We start from the raw sequence: 23,707 nt of genomic DNA, 5'->3' as shown, positions 1-23,707 counted from the left end.
TCTAGATTTCCTCCATAGTCTGGGTTCTGCACTTACTGCTGTGTTACCAACCCTGCTGAGAGTTACTCTTTCATACAAGGTGAATTTCATGTTTCTTGTTTTAGATACAATAGTTGATAATATGTATCCTGTAATCCATGCACCCAATAATGCATGCAGAGCTGTAATGAACTGGAGGCAGGACTGAAGCATTGACGACATGTGTAAATATCATTGGAATCAGTTCTTAGGGTACATTTATGATACAAGTCAGGACCACCATAAGTCACTTCCATATCCAAAATGATTGGAAAGATGATGCATACACATACAGACACACAGCTGAGCAGTTTATAGCACATTGGGTGAGATGAGATCACATGATATGAGGTGGAAGTTCTGGGCTGAAATTTCAAATCAGTCTCAGACTCAATGTGTAATGTCAGACAAACTGTTGTCCCTCAGCCTCACTTTGAATCTGTATCTGGAAATAAAGTTATTGGCCTACCTCACATGGTTGTAAGATATGTATATGAAGCACATTTAGTGACTAGGAAAGGAGATATAGCCATACTAGCAGTATTATTTTAAATCCTTTACATGTGGCAAGTTAAACAAAGGGAAAAGGTCCATAGCATTGTCAAAATAGGCTGGCAGATCTCAGATCCTTGCAATAACATGGTGTTCTTCGAAACTGTATTGGCATAATTTTGGCTGGGGACTGGCATGCATCTGCCAGCCTTGCTCAGTCCACCTGGCCTTTCTATGTTATCCCCATTGTAAGCACATTCAGCTGAACATGCTTAAAAGCCACCCCATGATCAAGTCCTCTGATCATGCAGCTCCCAATGCATGGAGGCTTCTAAGTGTGTTCTGCCAAATGCAAGTAGAAGGCCTCTTCAGACCTTCCCACAGAGGTCTAAAGTGAGTACAGTGGGTGAAGATGAGGATGTTGGGGACAGGGCCAGCACGCATAGCCCACTCCTCCACCACACATTTTCCCAATTCAGTCTCGAAGAACACCTGAATAGAGCTCATATGATTACCAAAGCAAAATATGTGATTTGAAGGCCAAGGGTTAATACCGAGGGAAAGATGTATTCTACATTATCTTTAAAACTGCAAGACAACAGCAGGTGAGGCACAAAGTAACAGGGATTGAAAGAAAATTTTAATTACAGGATATCAATTCTGGCTGGCTTATAACTGGCAAAATTAAAAGACAATGTACAATTACAAGAAGAGAAGAAAATAAGCACAGCTTTGAGGGATGGTGGTTTCCATTGGTTAACTATTGTTTTGCATTGTATTAATTTTCAAGTTATATTATATGCACTTTAATAGGTTAACCATCTTCATTTGCATGGTTAGTACACTTCGAATAAAAGGTATCATAGGGTTAAAATTAATTTTAAAAGATTAATAACTAAATATTTTGTCATCCTGGGCAACTACCTCCTCTCTGTGTAAGTCACAGCCAGCCTGACACAGACAATATTTATTAACTAGAACTGTTTGGGCAAACAAGTGAAATATGTAAATACATGCCTGAGAAGTTAGTGTCCATTTTCTACACTCACTCGCACACCCCTCTCTATCCTCTATCTAGATAAGCAAGAGGCGTTATCAGAGGTCATATTTCTAGCCTGGGTGAGATGCAGAGCCAGTGACAGGTATGGCTTGGGAAGAGGGAATGTGGCTTAGGGAGAGTTCCAAGGGACACACAGAGAGACCTGAAGGGCCCACAAGCCTGACGTTCCCCACCCCTGCTTGTTCCCATCTTGCTGAAATACAACTCCCATCTTCTCTGGATGACTAAGTCTGAAGGGTACCCAACCGATCACTGTGCTCTAAAGAAGAGGGCCACCTGCAGATACCATCTTATCAGGAGTTCCATTCCATATGATAGGAATCAGGCCTTTAGCATGGTGGCACCTTCCCTTTTGAATTTCCTTCTTTTACTTATTAGACAAGCACCCACTCTGTTGTCTTGTCGGTGCCTACTGAAAACCTTCCTCTTTCAACAAGCCTTTTAAGTGAAGACCTTTATCCCAGTCCACATCTGTATTGGAACTACTTTTAACCACTATTTTATATATGTATTTTTTAAAAATCTTGTTTTTATATATGTAACTGTTTTAATAGTTTTTATGCTTTTCTTGTTATGTGGATGTTAACTGTTTTATTTATTTTATAATTGTATTTTTCATTGTTGTAACCTGCCCTGGAGCCTTTTGAAATATACTACTGTAGGGCCACAAGTTTCTCAACCTGAAGGAGGGTAGTCTCTAAGATCAATTAATATTAGTCCTTTGAACATATCATGCATGCGGTGTCCATATGTTCAGTGAACTGTATTTGTTTATACAATGTATAATTGCCTTTCCATTAAACATACCTGATACAGTTTACAAAAAGGTATCGAGAGTTACCAAATTCTTCCAAGCTACACAAGTGGATTGAACTGTGAAAGACCAACCCAAATTGTGTTTGCATTTTGACAAATTTGTAGGGCAGTCCAGTATCTCAGAGAGAAGGTCAGATCTCCTGCTCCCCTGGTGCATTCACTATAGCTGCCCAATTTCCCTGCTTTTTAAAGTTTGATAGAAATATCTGTGGGCCATAGGTACGTTCTAAACCGCAAGGGGTTTTGCCCATTAGTTGATTTCTCTGGTTTTTTTAATCCAGGAGGTAAGAAATAGGATCCTGTGCAAGTTTGCTTAGAATGGATTGATCATTTGCATGCTTACTGAGTTCAGTGGGATTTACTCCCCTGCAATCATGCTTAGGATAGGTGAAACTGACCACATGGGATGGGGAGGGGGGGAGGAGGAGGAGAAGGAGGGGGGAGGAGGAGGAGAAGGAGGGAGGGAGGAAGAGCAGGAAGGAGGTGGAAGGGAGGGCAGGTTTGATAATTTGCATGTTTATTGAGTTCAGTGGGATTTACTCCTGTGCAATCATGCTTAGAATAGGTAAAACTGAGGGGGGGAGGGCTGGAATGGGTAGGGGAGGAGGAAGAAGGAAGTGGGGAGGGGAGGAGGAAGGGAGAAGAGGGGAAGGAGGGGAAAGGCAGGTCTGATCATTTTCATGCTTACTGAGTTCAATGGGATTTACTCCTATGCAATCATGTTTAAGATAGGTAAAACTGACCATGGGGGAGGAGGAGGGGGAGAGGAGGAGGAAGGGGAAAGAGCAGATTGGAGGGGGGCAAAGGAACGAGGAAGGGAAGGGCAGGTTTGATTATTTGCATGTTTATAGAGTTCAATAGTATTTACTCCTGTGCAATCATGCTTAAGATAGGTAAAACTGACCATGGAGAGGAAGAAGGGGAGGGGGAGAAGGGAGGAATTGGAAGGGGATGGGGATGGGGAGGGAGGGGCAAAGGAAGGGGGAGAGAAAGGGCACGAGGGAGGGGATAGGAGGAGAAGGGAGGGTGGGTTTGATCATTTGCATACATCTTGCAGTGGGATTTATTTCTGTGCAATCATGTTTGAAAATGGAAATGGACGGCCTTTAAGTCGATCACAACTTATGATGACCCTATGAATATGGTTTTCATGGTAAATGGTATTCAGAGGTGGTTTTACCATTGCCTTCCTCTGAGGCTGAGAGGCAGTGACCGGCCCAAGGTCACCCAGTCAGCTTCATGGCTGTGTGGAGATTTGAACCCTGGTCTCCCAGATCACAGTCCAACACTGACCTGGGAGAGGGGCAGGGAGGGTAGGAGGAGGAAGAGAGGAGGAGATTGGTTGGGTGGGCACTGGGCAGAGGGGAAACCCCTTTCCTTTCCAAAAGGAAAACATTGTGAACAGTATCATTGCTTTTCAGTGTTTCACCCACCTTTTTGTTCTACAGCAGGCACATGTAGCCTCCCACCAAACTTATCCCTGGCCACATTCACACCAGGCCTTTATTTCACTTTGGATAGTAATGGCTTCTCTCAAAGAATCCTGGGAAGTGTAGTTAGTGAAGGGTGCTGAGAGTTGCTAGGAGACACCCTGTTTCCCTGTTGAGCCTCCGCTTCCCCACTAGGGCCAGGGAGGGGGGAGGCACAAGTTCCAGGTTTCCCAGCTGACAGAGAGCGTGGAAGACCAAGGAATTGTTGAGTCTGAGCAAGACCTTGGGAGGGGAGGAGAGTTTGACTCCGGACCAGTTCCCACGGATGGCGCAGCCTCAGAAGCGGAGAAAGTGCCGCCCCCTGACAGGTTGGAGGAGCCATTGGAAGATGTTCCAGAGATGGCGGTGACTCCCCCTTTGCCAAGCGGTTCCCAGATGCCTCAAGCACGTCACCGCCCCTGACCTCGAGCCAGTTGCTAAGGAGACAGTTCTTTCAGCCAAGCCATTGGAGGCACACACCCCATCACCCCGCTCTCGACGCCGCGAGAAGTGGACAGGACAGAGCCAGGACTTGCAGAGGATCCAGAGATTACGATCTAAAACTTTCCCTACTTAAGAATGTCACACTCTGGAGTAAGTTGCTGAGTCAACTTTCTTCACACATTGCAGAGCATGTCTAGAGTGCAGTTAGGGACTTCTAGTGAGCTAGCTTAGAGATTTCTATGAAGTGTACTGCTTTTGATGTATCCATTACTTTAATAAAACAAGATTTGATTGCACCTGTATCTCAGCCTCATGAATCCCGCTCTTAACAGGACATCCCCTCACAGACCTTCAATCAGAGTGGCTGACTGTTAAAACAGTCTGGCCACTGGAGCTCTGTCAGTGGAATAGGAGTCTCCTCTCAGCACCCTTCACAAACTACACTTCCCAGCATTCTTTGGGGGAAGCCATGACTGTCTCAGTTGAAATCCAAGTCTGATGTGGGTGCGGCCCCTGTTGTGCTAAATTAGTTAAGCAGAGAGTAACAGCATTCTGAAATGCGCATGTGCCAGTGTGTGCGCGTGTTTACCTAAGAAAGCAGGCTTTTACCCTGCATTAGGATCACTGAGACTTAAGACTTAGTAAAATAAGAAAAGCTACTTTATTTATAGAAATACATAGTAGATAGAAAGGCATACCTAGTTCTAACTAACTAATGAAGTTGGAGGCGCAATACCCAGGCAGGGGAATTGCCTTCATGGCTAGAAGAGAGAGAGCAGAGACAAAGGTGTCTCCTCTCTCCCAGACAGTCGGAGAAGAGAAGAGAGGGAGGAAGGAGGAGGGGCAGATAAGCTTCCCTAAAGACGTATCAGTCTGACAACGGAAGGAAGTCAGTCATAGCATCACAGGTAAAGGTAATCAAGCCTATCCATCTGGAGGACCCTAACTCTATCTCCCTTCTGGAACATAAACAAAAGAACAAAACAGGAGTTGCTCTTTGTGATGTCCCTGTATATATAATACTGTAAATATGGTAAGTGCGGGTTTGGTAGAGGTAAGTGGGCTGAGTGAGAGGGGGGAGTACATGGGTTAGAATGTTGATGAGTGTTGTATTATGACTGGCTGAGCGTTTGAGTGTCTGAAGGTATAAATGAGAGGATAAGAGTTGAGAGAGGGGGGAGAAGTTGGTTGGTTCTGTTGGTTGGTTTTTGGGAGGCTTTTGTTGGGTGGATTGGATTAGGCGGGTAGTGAGGCAGGTTACTGACGACTAGAAACATAAAGAGTAACGCATCTTATGACACCACACACTTGTTGACTATACCTTTAAGTAATCTTGTTATTTCCTGTGTATATAAATAAATATTTATTGGTTTACCAGAACGCCTGATCCTTGGCTGGGTTTACACAGACCAGAAGGGTGGGCAGGGCATATACCAAGGTTGGGAAACAGCATCAATTGTGGCAGCAGTGAAGAGATAGTGTAACATCATCAGGTATCCAGAGCAACCCAGGGCTGTATTCTTTATAAGCACAAAGATACAGGGGGTTTGTGGCCTGCAAGTGCGCCCAGACAAAAAGTATCAATAAGCCAGAAGGAGACTAAGGCACAGTCTCAAGGCAATATTGTTTACAGGGAGTGTCTGGTGGTGCTATCTAGCAGTGGGATCTTGAGAGATCTTTGCTAGAGCCGATGAGAGAACTGTTTTGAGAGCAGGACCCTGAGGTGGGACTGTGACAAGGCAGTGACCACAGGAGGGGCCTGACGAGTGGTGATAGAGGTGGGATACGAACAAGAGAGAGTCCCTAGAAAGTGGTGTGATTGTGAAGGGAATAACTAATAAAGATAACTTGTGAGTGTGTGGTAAAGTGTGTGAGCTCTGAGAAACATGGCTGAGTTGTTAAAAATGAAGAGAAAGGAGCTGGTGGAGAAATGTATAGCTTTTCACTTACCTCATGAAGGTAAAGGGGTGGATGAATTGCAGGTAGCACTAATCACTTATACATCAGTCCAAACCCAAAAGCCTGTAAGAAAAGAGACCCCAGAAGGGTGCTCAAGTCATCCTGCCTATGTGGAGTATTTAAGAGAGACGTTAAGATGGGAACGTGAGGAAAAAGATACGGATAGAGAGATTGAGATGCTGAAACTGAGAATGGAGACTGAAAGAGCGAGAGTGGAAGATGAAAGGTTAGAATTAGAAAGGGAGAAGTTTCATTCTGAGGAGACAAGAAAAGAGAGGGATGAAGCAAAAATAAAAGTCACTCCAAAGGATTTTGCTGTGTATGAGCCTGGACAAGATCCACAAATTTATCTCACAACATTTGAAAAGGCAGCTCAGATGTGGGGGTTACCTGAAGATAAATATATGCAGTATTTATCAAACTTAATTAAAGGGGAATTGGCTGAGGTGTATCAATATTTCCCCTCAGACATGTCAGTGACATATGCTGAGTTTAAAGAAGCAGTGTTCAAAAGATTTAGATTGGGGCCTGATTATTTCAGAAAACTGTTCAGAAATTGCCAGATACAGACAGGGAGGTCTTTTGTGGAGTTGGGGGCAAAACTGATGGACATATTTGAGAAATGGATGACGAGTGAGAAAGCTCAGTCTGTGGAGGAGGTGAAAAGCCTTATGATATTAGACCAGTTATACCATCAATTGCTACCAGAAATTAGGTTACTGGTTAAAGATTGTTCCCCTAATCTGGGCAGGAGGCGGCAGAGCTGGCAGATCATCTTACCTCAAACCAGATTGGTTGGATGGGAAAAACACAAAGAGATTTTAAAACAAGACCCAATACTAATGGCAGAAGGGATGTGGCACCACAGAGAGTAAACCCTCTAATAAAATCAGAAGGACACAGGACACCTCAAATTGGGTCAGTGTATCCTAAAATGGAGGAAAAAATATGTTTTAAATGTGGTAGGCCAGGTCATCTACGTTTTCAATGTGAAGCTACAAACCCCAACAGTAATCCTGTCCAAGTGACTACATTGAAAAATGAGCCGAGAGAAGGGGAAACTAAGAAAATACAATTCTGTCAAATAAGCTGGTCAAATGTGCAGGATTTTAACTCAAGCTTAAGAGAAGTGTGTGTGCAAGGGGTGAAATATTGGGCTTTGCTGGACACTGGTGCTGCTCAGACCTTGTTGAGGCCAGATTTGGTGAAAGCTGAGGAAATTTTACCTCAGGAAAAAGTAGTTATACAAGGCGTGAGAGGTGAGCCAGAGAGCATTCCCATGGCCTTAATAAAGTTGAACTGGAGAGGAAAGGAGGAGTCTTATAAAGTGGGTATCAATGCCCAACAGCATGAACCTGTAATTTTGGGCAGAGATGTAATGGGATCACAGGGACAAATTTATGTGGTGACAAGGCAACAGCTTGGCAAAGCTGCAGAAGCCATTTTGTCCGACGCTGAACAGAACAGGGTGGAGCCTGTAACTGAGCCTGAGGTCGCCATAGCAACCCTTAGTGAGCCTGGAGAGAATGAAACTTTGTTGCCAAGTATGAATGTGTTATGTAATGCAGAGGCACAGCAGTTCAGCGATGAGTTGGAAATAGATGACAGTTTAAAACCAATAAAGCAGCAAGCTCTACCACAAAGAATCCCTTTTACAGAGAGCCTGAGGGATCAAACAGTGTGGGAGAACGGGGTGCTGTATAGATTGTGGCTACCAAAAGGGAAAGATATAAGTTGTGAACCAGTCAAACAGTTAGTTGTGCCTAGCAAATACAGATCCAGATTGCTAATTATGGCACATGATATACCTTGTTCAGGACATCTTGGTATAAAAAAGACAAAGAAGAGGCTAATGGCTCATTATTATTGGCTGAACATGGCCAAAGACATCATCCAGTACTGTTCCTCATGTACTATATGTCAAAAGGTGGGGAAAAGTGGGGTGAAGACAAAAGCTCCATTGAAACCCCTTCCTATAATAGGACAGCCTTTTTATAGAGTGGGGATAGACATAGTGGGTCCTTTCTCTAAACCCTCAAGGCATGGCCGCAGATACATCTTAGTGGTGGTGGATTTTGCCACAAGGTACCCGGATGCTGAGGGTCTGAGATCAGTAGAAGCCCCTATAGTGGCAGAGGCTTTGCTGAAGATCTTTATAAGGCTGGGTTTTCTCCATGAGGTCCTGACTGATCAAGGCAGTGTGTTTATGGGAGAAGTTATGCAGTGCATGTGGAAGTGTTGTGGGTTGAAACATCTGAAAACAACCACATATCATCCAGCTACCAATGGGTTAACAGAAAGATTTAATAGGGTGCTAAAAGGACTGATAAAAAGTTATATACAAGATCACCCACAGGATTGGGATGAACACTCGGGGTGTTTTTTATTTGCTTATCGAGAAGTTCCACAAGAATCAACTGGGTTCTTGCCTTTTGAATTAATGTATGCAAGGAAAGTGAGGGGTCCTTCAGAGTTGTTACAAAATTCATGGGAAGGGTCCCTGGTGGAATATAAAACAAAAAACAGGGGGGGTTCAAAACCCAAAATGACCAAATATTGCAAAATGATTTATTTTGTCTTCTTTAAAATGTCCAACACGTTTCGGCTCTATTGTATATCAGCCTTCATCAGGGGCTATAATACAAACACATATATACATTTATATGATTTATATTTTGTTTACATTTTACTCTAATTTCTAAATAAACAGTAAGAAAACACATAATTATAAAAATTGTTTACTTACACTTTTCTTAGTCTACTTATTTCTCTAACTGCTTATAGCATTTCTTTCACCTTCTTTTTTTGTATTTTGAAAGTTGTGAGCTTATTAGCCCAAGAAAGTGTGCTTTTATATGTAGAGTGATACTCAGCTGTAATGTGTATTTCATTATCAATTCAGAAACTGCCTGTAAGGGATCCTCTAAAAACTCTATTTCTTTATAAAAGAGGAAGAAAATCTAGTTCTCCATTTAAACCTAAAGGTGATAGAGTATTTAAAGCCAAAATCCACCATATTTCTCTTTTTAGGAGTCTGTTGTTATCTTGTCCCCACACTTTTTCTACACCCCAAAATCAAAAATCTTTTATAGTATGTTTACATTCAAGAAAATGATCTACTAATGGTGAACCCTTTCTACCACATCTTATGTTGCTAAGGTGTTCCCCTATTCTTATTTTTAAGGGTCTTGTCGTTTGTCCTATATATAATTTCGAACAGCTGCATTCTGTAGCATAAATAACATGTGTAGTTGTACACGTGGTGTAACATTGTAAAGGAAAATCTTGTTGATTTTGATGATTTTTAAAGGATACCTTCTTATTAGTGTATTTGCAATATGTGCAATGTCCACATGGGTGATGACCTATTGGTTTAGTAGTTTCCATTATTGTTTTCTGTATATTCTGTTGCTCTCTATATGTACTTTTAACTATATATTCTTTAATGTTTTTTGTTCATTTAAATGAGATAATTGGTTTTTCTGCACACCCTGGAATATGTTTCAAAATATACCAGTATCTTTTAATACTGTCTTGTAGTCTGTTTGTGATGTGATTAAATGTTAGACTACAATGTATCTGTTTAGAAACTTTTTTAGGCTTAGATGTTAAAAGGGTAGTACGGTTTTGTTGTAAAGCTGATCTGAAACTCTCTTCTACTTTTGGTAATGGGTATCCTCTATCTATTAGTTGTCATTTTAGAGACTGTGAATGATCTATAAATTCTTTATTGGAACTGCAATTTCATCTAATTCTAAGAAATTGTCCATAAGGCAAATTATACTTTATAGTTTTAGGATGTGAACTCTCATAGTGCAGATATATATTTCTGTCAGTAGACTTTTTGTATAATGTTGTGGAAAGTTGTTGGCCACATTTAGTCACCTTCAGATCTAAAAAATGTACATTAGTTTCACTATATGTTGAATCAAATTTTATACTGGGATGTCTATTATTTACCCATATCAAAAAGTCTGATAGCTGTTGTTTCTTTCCTGTCCAAATAAGAAATACATCATCTATGTATCTAAGCCAGCATTTTATGTTAGACTTAAAAGGACTAGAATTAGTTATTTCCCATTCATAATCTCCCATAAACAAATTTGCCACCTCTAGCGCCATGGGACAACCCATGGCTACACCTGTTGTTTGCCAATAGAATTTTTGATTAAAAGTAAAATAATTTTTTTCTAGAGCTATCTCTGCCAAAGTACATAAAAAATGTGATGGTGAATGTTTGTCTAATCTTTTTTCCAAAGTTTCTCTTATGATCTTTAATGCTGATTCTTGTGGGATATTAGTATATAAAGAACGAACGTCCATAGTGACTAACAAATCTTCTGGTTGTTATACAGGTGTTGTATTTTGTTAATAAAATCTACTGAATCTCTTACATAAGAAGGAATTTCTTGTACAAAAGGTTTAAGAAAAAAATCAACATATTGTGATAATGCTTCTAAAACTGAGTTGCATCCGGACACTATAGGTCTTCCTGGAGGTGGTATCTCTGGTGTGATAGGGTTTTAACATGTTCACATGTACTACCTTGTGTTTTTTTAGATTGTCTGATGTTATGACATAAGTCAGTGTGTCTGATTTCTCTAACAACAAATGGTCCCTCCCAGCTGGCTTGCAGTTTATCATGTTTTCTGGGAATAAATGCCATGACCACATCCCCCACTTCATAGACACGCTCTCTTGCTGTCCTGTCATACCAATAGCTTTGTTTTTGTTGAGCTTGGCTCATATTCTTTTGTACCACTTCCATCATAGTTTCTAAGTTATTACGGAAGTCTAGCACATAATCAACCATGGGTGTTTTATATTCCGATAAAAAAGAAATAGTGGCGGTCAATATTGATTACAAAAAACAGGGGGGGGTTCAAAACCCCCCTGTTTTACAAGTCACATTGTTCCCTGAAGGGAGTGGTCCTGATTTGCCAGACTTGGTGCAAGAGAGCAAGGCAGAGGGTGGTTTAGATCAGTTGGAGTGGTCAGAGGAGGTGGATGAGAAGGTCAAAGAGGAAATCCTGAGTGTTCTGATCAAACATGAGGAACTCTTTAGTACTAGACCTAGTAGAACCAGTGTTGTGAAACATACTATAGACACTGGCAATCATCCTCCAATAAGATCTACCCCCTATCGAGTGAATGGAAGAGTGCTAGATGAGATCAGGAAGGAAGTGAGGGAGATGCTAGAGCTGGGTGTGATTCAGGAATCAATTAGTCCCTGGTCCTCTAGAATAGTGCTGGTACCCAAAAAGGATGGGTCAATCCAGTTTTGTATAGACTTCAGAGCTATCAATAAAATCAGTTCCGGATGCGTACCCCATGCCAAGGGTGGACACTATGTTGGAACTGTTGGGTGCAGCCAAAATAATTTCCACCATCGACCTGTGCAAAGGGTTTTGGTAAATGGAGTTGGATGAGCAGTCCCGATGCAAAACCTCTTTTAACACACCTGATGGGCTGTATGAATTCACAGATCTCCCATTTGGATTTAGGAATTCACCAGCCTCCTTCCAAAGATTAATCAATACCATCCTAAGAGGCATGTCAGACTTTGCTGTGGCATATATTGACGATGTAGCTATTTTTAGCAAGTCGGTGCCAGAACATTTACAACACTTAACAGCAGAGTTAGAGGCACTTAAAAAGGCTGGGTTGACTATCAAAGTTAAAAAGTGCCAATTTGGGTTGCCCAGAGTAACATACCTAGGACATAAGGTGGGGAGTGGCAAAATAACCCCCTTATAGAATAAAGTGGAGGCTATTCAGTCTTGGCCTGTTCCCTTAAACAAGAAACAAGTGAGGGCATTCCTGGGTATGGCTGGGTTTTATAGAAGGTTCATCAAGGGGTTTGGGGAAATAGCAACCCCACTGCATGAACTAACACAAAAGAAGTGTGCTGAGAGAGTGATGTGGAGTGAAAGGTGTCAAAAAGCTTTTGACCAGTTAAAGCAAGCACTGTGCCAGAGTCCAGTGTTAATAGCTCTGGACTATGAGCAGCCTTTCATTGTGGCAACAGACGCTTCTGACCTGGCTCTCGGGGTTGTGCTGATGCAGGAAAGGGAAGGCATCAAGCATTCTATTGCCTACCTGAGCCATAAGCTGACAGCGAGCGAAAGAAACTACTCATCAGTGCAGAAGGAGTGTTTGGCAGTTGTGTGGGGACTGAGCAAGCTGCGTCCCTACGTGTGGGGAAGAAGATTCACCATAATCACAGATCATCATGCGCTGATGTGGCTGGACACCATGAAGAACAATAGCACCATGCTTCAGAGATGGTTGTGGGCACTGCAAGAGTATCAAGTGGACTTTGTGTTTATCAAAGGAAAAGACAACGTGTTGGCGGATGAACTTTCTAGACATGTTGCAGATACTGCCAAGGCGGTGACCACAGGAGGGATCCTGACACTCTTGCCCCACTAACAGCCCCCTGATTAGCAAAGCCAAGCAGCTGTGAGTCTGGCTTTTAGAACACCGAGAGTTGGTTCTTACTGAGCATGACCGACACTATCATTCAGTTCAATGCAAAATTTCTGAAATTAATTAAAAATCAGCCAGGCATTTTTTTAAATGTTTAAACTGCAGAAGATGAAAGTCAGAGTATGGGGCAAGGTCAGTAATAGAATTACAGGTACTCTATGAACATGGCTGATTTTTAATGAATTTCAACAGATTATGAGAACCCTTGACAGAAAAAAGTCCAAAAAGGGGCTGGGCTTTTTCTCTCTTTTTAGACTTTGAACTCTCTATTCTCTCTGACTGATTTGTGTATAGCCATGAAAATTGAGAGGGTTGTTAAGCAAGCGTTTCTGAGTTCAGGACTATAAGTTTTGTAAGGTTTTGTTTTGAAATGAGCTTATGGGAAGCATCAGAATGGCATGGGGAGTATATTCAATTTAATATTGCGGAATGTGAAAAATCCACGCTGGCTCTAGTATACAGCCACTGTCATGAGTGCTGTCCCAGGAGGTTGTTCCAAGTGGTCCGAAGCCTGGTCGGTCCAGTTGCTCAGGAACCCTTGGAACAGTCAAAAGCCTCCTGTGACAAATTAGCAAAGCACTTTGCTGATAAAATCGAACACTTGCGGAACTTGATCCCGTACGCCGTGGATACAGTAAATGAACCAGAGTTGGCCAGTTGCAAGCCGGTCAAATGGGATCGGTTTCAGCCTCTCCCTTCTGAGGATGTGGACAAGGTGCTCTCAACTGTGAAGCCTACCACATGTCTAAATGATCCTTGCCCGTCGTGGCTCCTTGTGAGCTGCAAAGAGAAATTGGGCGAGGGGATTAAGGCAGTGGTTAATGCATCCCTGGAGGAGGGTGTAATGCCATTAGCCCTCAAGGAGGCAATTGTAAAGCCCATCTTAAAGAAGCCCTCCTTGGATCCCCAAGTTTTGAACAACTTTCGCCCAATTTCAAATTTACCATTCTTTGGCAAGGTCATTGAGCGAGTGGTGGCTAATCAGCTGTCGGCACACTTGGATGAAACGGATTATTTAGATCCATACCAATCGGGTTTCAGGACTGGACATGGAACTGAAACAGCCTTGGTCGCTCTGGTGGATGATATGAGGAGGGCATTAGATAGGGGAGAATTCACCTTTCTTGTCCTCCTCGATCTCTCAGCGGCTTTTGATACTGTTGACCACAGTATCCTTCTACATCGCCTGGAGGGATTGGGAATAGGAGGCACTGTACTGCAGTGGTTCCGCTCCTTTCTCTCCGATAGGCATCAACAAGTAGCATTGGGGGAAGAGGTTTCAGACCCTTGGCCTCTCAATTGTGGTGTGCCACAGGGCTCTATCCTCTCTCCCATGCTATTTAATATCTATATGAAGCTGCTGGGGACAATCATTAGGAGATTTGGGCTGCAGTGTCACCAATATGCGGATGACACTCAGCTCTATCTCTCGTTTAAATCCTCACCAGAGTTGGCTGTGGAGACCATGTCCAAGTGCCTGGAATCCGTGAGTGGATGGATGGGAAGGAACAGGTTGAAACTGAATCCCGATAAGACCGAGGTGCTACTCGTGGGGGACAAGGGAAGGTTGGGAGATATTGACTTGATGTTCGATGGGGTGAAACTGCCCCTAAAGGACCAGGTCCGCAGCCTTGGGGTTGTTCTGGATTCCAAGCTGTCCATGGAGGCTCAGATCTCGGCAGTGAGCCGGGCAGCTTGGTATCAATTACACCTCATACGTAGACTGCAACCCTACCTTCCTGTTCATCAGCTCCCATTGGTGGTACATGCCGTGGTCACCTCTCGTTTGGATTACTGTAATGCGCTCTACGTGGGGCTACCCTTGAAAACGGTCCGGAAACTACAACTTATACAAAATGCGGCGGCCCGACTACTTACAAATTGTCATCGCCGGGAGCACATCACTCCAGTGTTGTTCGATCTGCACTGGCTTCCAGTTGTTTTCCGGGCCCAATTCAAGGTGTTGGTATTAACCTTTAAATCCCTACACGGTCTCGGCCCAGCTTATCTGATGGAGCACCTCCAACGCCACCAATTATGCTGCCCAACAAGATCAGCCACACAGGGCCTTCTCTCAGTCCCGCCAACTAAAACAGCTAGGTTGGTGGGGACTAGAGACAGGACATTCTCAGTGGCGGCCCCCACTCTCTGGAACTCCCTCCCGTATGATCTCCGGCATGCCCCTTCCCTGAATGTATTCCACCAGGCCTTGAAGACCTGGCTTTTCAGACAGGCCTTCGGGACTTCCAGGGAGGGTTAATCTCTATGACTAATTGCCTATTACTCTGAACTGTCATTGTTTTATAATTTTTATCGTTTGTATTGCATTATTATGATGTATTTTATTGTAACTGAGTTGTACGTCGCCTGGAGTGGCCACTGGCCAGATAGGCGACACATAAATTAAATTATTATTATTATTATTATGGCTGTATAATTTCTTTATAATTTTTATTTCACCTTTTTCACCCTTCATGGAACTCAAGGCAGCGGTACAGAGTCCCCAGGCAGTCTCCCATCCAATCATAGCCAAGTCATAGACCTGTTTAGCTTCAGGAAGTTTGCTACACCATGTGACCTCAGACTATGCTTTGATGACCATTAGTCTCAGTACCTCTTGCCAGACCTTTTCCCCCTTCAGCATACAGGTTTAGTGCCTATGATTAAATGAAAGGGTCAAGCCTGATATTTCAGTAATGTCCTCTTATGTTGTTGTCTTAAGCCCTACCTGGGCATTGCATTTGTATATGCAGAAACCATTGTGTCGGGGACATACTGCCAAGGCCTGCCCCCTCAAGTATGTTCCCATCTCCCTTTTTTGTTGGACGGCAAAGGCCTGAAGCAGGGAGCCTCCGTGAATCATGAAGGCACCCCAAATTATTTAAAACCTGATTACATGAGGATGCCCCCTCCTTCAGAATTTCACCCACCAACTTGCGGAGTGCAGGGAAAAAAGAGGAGATGGGGACATGCTGAAGTGGCTGGGGCTTGACAGAACACTCCTGCTCCCTCTCTCATGCCACTGTTATCACATGGACAAACAGAAGGCCCATGTACAGCTAATATGTCATTTCTTGCTGGGTTCAAACATGTTGGACTTGCAACAAGACCTGAATCCTTATAAAAGGCTATAATAAAAGGCCAAAGCAATCAATACTTAATGCTAACACAATTTACAGGATCTGAAATATTTCCTTTTTAGGCTAGAGTCCCTTATCTTAATATAAAATTATTTCATTAAAGATGTGCCATATGCTGCATGACTGTAGAAGAATAAATTTTCTCTTAGGAAAAGGAGGGCTGATATTTTCCCATATACAATAACTGTGCCTATTCATGCTCTCTTTGCCAATAAGCCAGCCGTAGTCTGTATTCCCAAACAACCAATTAGCCTACAGGCTCAAACTGCTGTAAATAAAAGCAAAGTGCTTTATTGATGACAACATTATTAACATAAAATAAGGTTTCCAGCATGCAAAATTCTACCATTCTTCCAAAAGCCATCCATGAACCTGGAACCTTACACGCTAGGTAATGTCAAACATTTGTCTTCTACAGGCTATTTCTGTTATTGATCTGACTTCCAAGACAAGCACCAAAGAAAAAGTGTGCATTTTACAAACAAGAGTGAAAGAAATGGTACTAAGATTCCTGCAACACTGTTCATGAATGCTTTAACTCTATCCAATAAGACAGCTCAACTCTAGATGCAACTCTAAATCATAGGAATGAATACTACTCCCACCTCACTCCTCTAGCATAACTGCTACTAACTACCTGCAGTTTGTCTTTGTCCAAACCAAGCCAAAATGTGTTAAGTTTAAACTATGGTTTATCAAAACAAGCCAAGCGTAATCCATGGTTACTGCTGTTGGTTGTTTCAAGAAATCATAGTTTAAATTAACTGGATGTCCCGGTTCAGTTTAAGCCCTAAACGATGCATATATCTGTGATTAACGGGTTTGACTTCCAAGTCACACAGTATGATTGAGAAGCATGCATGATCACAGACGCTTCTACTTTTAGAAGTTATGCTACTTCTTGGACAATGTCTTGTGAATTGTTGCATTTTATTGCACTTATGTCCTGCTTTGAGCTTCCTACTGACATCTGGTTGGCTACTGTGGGGAAAGAATACTCAAATAGATGGGTCTTTGGTCTGAGCCAAAAGGGCTCTTTTTAGGTTCTTATGTTCTTAACTGTTTCAGCAAAAAATGAATACAATAAAAAAGTGTTTACAGAGTGAAAAAAAGCACAACCTTGTGAACCATGTAGAACTATGGTATTGAAGCAAGCACTGAATACTCATATTTTGATGCACAGTTAATGTTGGAATATGAATTACCTTTTCCCATGCTTTTCAATCAAGGCAGTTATGGAATCATCTGTAATATGGCTTCCATTAGCAGAAAGGCACTGTAAGCTAAAACACAGAGCAACAGCAATTTAATATTCAGTTCTTTAAACAATTAACCAATATGTAACCCAGATGATTTGAGCTTAAGTTGTAATTTCTCTACACAGATACAGTAGGGCCCCACTCATATGGCGGGTTATGCTCTAGACCCCCGCCTAAAAGCAAAAGCCACTGAAAAGCAGAACTCCGTCCATAGAATGGCGCCCAACGCCCAAAAAACACCATAAAAGCAGAACAAGCACTGTATGAGTGGGGTCTTACTCTAATTGAAAAACGCCGTATTAGCGGAATACCAAAAAGTGGGGCCATACTGTACAATCTCTACACCAAAGTGTATGAAGCATAGTATAAAACAGGGGGCCAGAAGGTACATCAGTAGATTTCTCAGTGACTTGAAACAGACTGGCAAGGTTTCTGACTCCCAACAGTTTAACAATGCAATCCATAGCCTACCTGGCTAGTATTAGAATTCCGTATTAGAATTCCATGTTAGAAACCCTGATCTGTAGAAAAGCAGTTGTCAATTTCTACTTGTATGCAGATTATCTCAATATATTGTGCACACAGAGGAGCAGGAAGTAAAAGGTTCTGCCCACAAGGTACCATTTTATATCTGTTTCCATTACCATCCCAAGCCACTATTTTGTACATGGCTCCAACTGATGGACCTTGAAATTCTAGTAAAAACAAAGTAGATCCCACAAGCCTGACGTCTACCTATTCCCTGATGTAAGTACTGTTTTCCTGGCTGGGCAGAGAATGCATCCATCTGTGCAAATGTAACAGGGAGTACCACCCTCACACCAGCCTTTATACAATAAAGTGTCTCCTGTACAACATAACATTTTCAAATGCCATGAATATTCACTAATAAGCAAAAAAAACCCTTGCGGTTTAAGAACATACCTATAGCCAACAGATATTTTTATCAAACTTTAAAAAGCAGGGAAATTGGGCAGCTATAAGTGAATGCACCAGGGGAGCAGGAGACCAGAGCTTGGAAGATTACTTTTAAAAAGTAATAAATTACAGTTACAATTACTTGGCCCAAAAAAGTAGTAATTACCGTTACAATTACAATTGCTCTGAAAGTAACTGATTACTTTACTTTTTCTCAAAAGTAATCACTACAATTACATTTCAGTTACTTTTTTAAAAAAAACTCCTACAAGGTGCTGGCCTTGGCTGCTGCACATCTAAGAAGCCTAAAACAATATTAAAAATAAACACATACACACAGGGGGTAGTAGAATAAAAAATTTTATCCATAAAATTAACATAATGGCATAACAGAATTTCACATCCCCCCAAGCAATGAAGATACCCCAACTCTTGAAATCAAATTTTACACTTGAAATGCTTTTATAATATGTTTCTGTTATGTCTCAAAAGAACAAGATGCTCAAAGAGCATGTCAGACAAGGAATGTCTTTTTACAGTCATTACGTTGCCACCAGTACTGAACAGGTGTTCTACTGCGGCGCTTGAAGGCATGCCTGTGTTGTGCTGCAAAAAACACCGCAGCACACGTGGAAAGCCATGGAGTGATGACACTTCCCTGCTGGGAGACCTCAGGTACCTCACCAGTTCCTCCTCAGCAGTGTCCACTGCTGACTTCTTGCCCTGGGGCAGAAAGTTAAAGAAGTCATCTCCTTCCTGGTCTTTATCTGAAGACTGATCACTGTCCTCATTAAGTACACCCATCTTTATTTCAGCTTTCAACAAGGCTTCCATTGTGCATCTAAGAAAGAGAGAGGATATGTTAACACATATATGTTAGGAAACCATCATCTGCTCTTCATTTCCTGATGCTTGTCATGTCCCCTGGTTCAGGGTCCAGCCTGAGCCTGTGGATGATGACATGGAAGGTAGGAAGGTGACCAAGTCACCACACTCATGGGGCAGCACAGCAGACCCTTAAGGATTACCTGCAGCAACCCAAGGTTGTGATGAGGAGCCCCAGGAAGAAAAGGCCCAGCCCCTGCCTACCACCTTAAGCCCTCTGATGCCTCCCTTGAGACAACATTTCCTTTGGAGTAATCCACCCAAAGGGCTTCCCTAATGTTCTTACTTGTTGGTATGGGTGGTGGCCTGACACGATTCCAGCCAATCTAGTTTGAAGCGAGGGTGTAGGCAGGCTGCCAGAAGAAGCCTCTTGTCCTCCCAGATAGCTGCAAACCGCTTTCTTAGGGCTTCGCACACACCTCTCAGCAGCTGAAAACAGTATGTGTACCTCTCAGGTTTGTTTTCCAGTCCTTCTAACTTGCGGTCCAGATTGCAGAGCGTTGGTAGCAAATACCCCATGAACATGCCGTTCTCCCATTGCAGGATATCTAGGGACTGGGCTAGTGGCTCCTTAATCTCTATGTATTCCTGTACCACTTCAATCTCAGCAGCTGTGATCCTGGACAAGGAGCAGCGGTCCATTATGGCATGCATTTTTAGTGGCACAGTTGACAGGAGCTCATGTAGTTGCTTCAACGCATCAAAGGTGGAATTCCATCTGGTCTTATTCGGTACCTTCAGATACACACCACATTGCGCACGGATATACTCAGCAATCTGGGCTGACTGGTTCTGCTTGGACCACAACTTGCTGCACTTTCCCATCAAGGAACGAAACTGTTTCTTGAAAGGACCAAGAAGACTACTTTTGGAGGAGTCAGAAAGCATGGCCTCTATGTCTTGTGTTGCCACAAGGTTGAGGGTGTGGCTAGCACATCTCTGGTGTGGTGGTAAAACAAAATCCTCTCCTGAGTCTGCAGCTTCTTCCTCTGCCTCAGGTCCTGTGTCCAGGATCTCACAGATAGGCACAAACTCCACCTCAGCCTCCTCCTCCTCCTGGTTATCACCATCATCGTCACTGGTGCCTGCAGCTTCCACTGGTTCTTTGGCCATGAAAACTCTGAACGCTTTCACAAAGTTGGAGCCATTGTCTGTAGTAGCGCACATAACTTTGTTGTGGATCCTGTACTGCACATGTACATCATGCAGTGCTTTTGAAAGGACATCGTATGTATGGCGCCCCTTCAGACGCTTACAAGCCAAGGCCCCGACCTCACGTTTCAGGGTAGTTGGGTTGATCCAGTGGGCTGTTACCCCAAAGTAACTCTTCTTGCCATTGGTCCAACAATCTGCAGTAGTTGCTATATATGCCACAGCACCCATTCGGTTTGCAAGAGTTTCTCTCATGTGGCATGCTCTCTTCTCAATTCTGTCTCTCAGAGTCTTGGCACATATGATGGTGAGATCTTTGGGGAGTCCAATGCGAACCAGATTAATGAATGATGGTTTGTCCACAGTCTGAAGTGGTAATGTCTCCTCTACAATGAAATCAATGATCCTCCTGTCAAGATTGCTCTGGGTGACAGGCTCCCTGCCAGATCCCCACCTCTCAAGGGTTGTCTGCTGCTGCTTCAGCATTTTGGGAGGAGGGGTGTCATGCATTGGTTCAGGAAGGCCACGTCTCCTTGCCTTTATTGCTTCTTCAATTGCTCTCAGCTTCTCAGGGTGTGCCCTCTGAGGAAGAAGAACAAAGCATGAATCCAAGAAAAAATGGAAGAGGAACTTCACAATTTAAACATAAATAGACAATGGACACTCTTTGAGGACCAGCATGACAAAGGCTTACCTCAAAATGTTTCTTCACATTGGATGAGGAGGAAACAGCTGATCTCAGATTTTTGATCCTTGGAAGGCAGTAATTGCATCGTACAACAACATTTTCCCCACTCTGGCTCACAAATGTACAAGCTTTCTCAAAGCCAAACCATGGTACTTGCTGTTCTACATATGTGGCTGTGGGCAACTGGCACTGCTTCATGCCCTCCTCCTCCTCATGCACAGGGCCTCCTTTCTGAACCTCACTTTCTAGTTTTGCCTCCTCAGGATCAACAAGCTGTGACTCAAGTGGCCACACTAACTGACTGCTGCTCTCAGCAGCAAAACCTGCAACAGGCGTCTCTGTAATAAACAAGAGATAATGCTCCTATATGGGTGAACTTCAGCTGTGATGTGCCCCCATCTCTTCCCCATGCTGCAAGATGCCCCAGTCAGAGTGGAAGTAAGCAGGTCGATAGCACAATTAAAAGAGATCCTATTTGCATCATTTTTGCTCACTGAATAACCCTGCCTGGGCCAGTCTAACCTACTATCTCACAGGGTTGTTGTGAGAACAAAATGAGACTAGGGTTCAAATCCCCACATAGTCATGAAGCTCACTGGGTGACCTTGGGCCAGTCACTGCCTCTCAGCCTCATGAAAACCCTATTCATAGGGTCACCATAAGTTGGAATCAACTTGAAGGCGGTACATATATTTTTTATTTTGAATATGATGATTATGATAATAAATATGCAGCATTTCAAATTAATTCTGTATGAGAAGCATTCCATGCCAAGCTTGGAAAACCAAGGATGAGGTATAAAATGTAGACAAAAATACTTTTGACAAAATGCCGTTTATCTTTTATATCTATATCTATAATTAGCAATACAGCTGAATGATGTATGTAAAGTATTTTTCTTTCCCTTTTCTTTTTTATTAATATTTTAGTACTACTGTTAAAGTTCTGATGAAAGAATAAAGCATTCATTAGCCAAATTCAAATGATTAGAACACATCACATAAATTCCACTGAAGTTGGAGTTTTTGCCATAGAAAATGAAAAAAACATATAACCTATGATAGCCCAATAGACAATCAGAACTAATATAAAACCCTATTGCTTCTCATTTGCAAATCTTGCAAGATCTAAGGTAACTCTAGATCATGTGAGTTCAGGTGATGCATGTTATGTACATTTGTATAGATATTAGCAGAGATTGTCAACAGTCTATCTCTCTCTGGGACTGGGAATCTCTCTCTTTCTCACAGAACATGAGTTTGAGAGCTGGGGGACTGAGAGGAGGAGCTGCAAGGACCAAACTTCTCACCTCATCTCTGCCAAGAACAAAAAAATCAGCCTTAAGCCATTTATTTACGCCTAATGATTTTATTATTATTATTATTATTACTATTATTATTATTATTATTATTACTGAGACAGTTTTTGTCCCACATACAATTCAGTCTTGTGATTAAACAGGACAAAAATACAAATAAAAAGAAAGATGGCGTTCAAATAAATATACAATAAAAAGCTAGCCGGCATTTTAAAAGGCAGGAGTGCTGTCTGGATAAATACAGCACACAGGTATGCATGGGAACAAGGGGGAGAGTTCAAAAAGTGGGGGAAGGAAGAGAAGTAGGCCAGAGCTTGGAAAAGTTACTTTTTTGAACTACAGCTCCCATCAGCCTAATCCAGTGGCCATGTTGCCTAGGGCTGATGGGAGCTGTAGTTCAAAAAAGTAACTTTTCCAAGCTCTGGCCTCCTTCTCTTCCTTCCCCCCCTTTTTGAACTGTCCCCCTTGTTCCCATGCATACCTAGGCAAGGAGAGGCAGTGGGGGGGCAGAACAGGCAATGGGGGGGCAGAACGGGCCACGGGGGGCAGGGGGGGCAAAAATGCCACAGGGGGGCGGAAGGGGCCGCGGGGATACACACACACACACAAATCACCGTCACTCACCTCCACAGCTCTTCGCCATTCTGCTGCTGCCTTCTCCTTTGTCCTTGCCCTGGCTTTTTCCTCCGGCGTCCATTTTTTCCTCTCAGACGCTAGCAGGCCCTGCCTATTCACCTCTTCCCTCATGCCTCCTAACACAGATCACGAGGGAAGAGACAGTCTGCGCAGAGGTCCAATCAGTGTGAGGCACATGTCTTGTGTTAACCAATCACAGCCAGGAGCTGACTTCCCCTTGTTTCCGCCCCCAAGTAACGTCCAACCTAACGTGGAAACGTTAAAGTTGCAGCTGAAAAGTAGGGAAATTACTAGTCGTTCCGTTACTTGCCAAATGTAATGGAATTATCCACTCGTTATTTAAAATTGTAACTAATTACAAGTAACTCGTTAAAAATAATGAGTTACTTCCAAGCTTTGCAGGAGACCTGACCTCCTCTCTCAGATATTGAACTGCCCTACAAATTTGTCAACATGCAAACACAATTTGGGCTGGTTTTACACAGTCCAATCCTCTTCCTGTGTACCTTGGAAGAATTTGGTAACATGCACCTCTGAGCATATGGGGAGTGGTGGCAACACCTGCCATCTCCAAAGATGGAGAATTACATTTTTGTATGTTTGTTCGTGTTCTTCTTACTTTGCTTCTTTCCTGTGTTACTACCGTCTCAACAGAGAATCTAACCTAGAAAATTACATTTCTTTCATTATTCATCCTAGAAATCTGTGTCAAATTTATTTTTATTAATTTCAAAGTCTTTTTTATTGGTCAATGTCATATGATGGTGAAGACAGACTTTTGTGTTTCAAACTGGAAGTTATGCTCTATTTCCGTTTTGGGTGCATTAACAGTTGAATCTGAAACTGCATGTTGATGTAAAATCAGTCTGATTACAATATGTTGCTACTTAAGCAATGACACTTGCTGTTGGAAAAAACAAACTTGGCCTGCCCAAGATGCATGTGTTCAGCCTGCTATGTTTAA

General features: G+C 42.7%; 1 protein-coding gene across 6 annotated transcripts in view; it reads right to left on the bottom strand.

Annotated features, from left to right (window-relative positions):
* The window catches only part of LOC133385023 (F-box/LRR-repeat protein 2-like), a 113,766-nt gene that overhangs the window by 28,979 nt on the left and 61,080 nt on the right, over positions 1 to 23,707 (bottom strand). For all 6 annotated transcript variants that reach the window (XR_009762758.1, XM_061627204.1, XM_061627170.1 and 3 more), the window contains one exon: positions 17,093 to 17,170. Coding sequence is in view for 5 of the 6 variants with exons in the window: in XM_061627204.1 (XP_061483188.1) it covers positions 17,093 to 17,170 (78 nt within the window). In the remaining variant the exon portion in view is untranslated. The remainder of the gene's footprint in view (positions 1 to 17,092; positions 17,171 to 23,707) is intronic.

This window comes from Rhineura floridana, chromosome 1 (genome assembly GCF_030035675.1).
Source record: "Rhineura floridana isolate rRhiFlo1 chromosome 1, rRhiFlo1.hap2, whole genome shotgun sequence".
Taxonomy (NCBI): Eukaryota; Metazoa; Chordata; class Lepidosauria; order Squamata; family Rhineuridae; genus Rhineura; species Rhineura floridana.
This window is presented reverse-complemented; position numbering and strand designations above follow the sequence as displayed.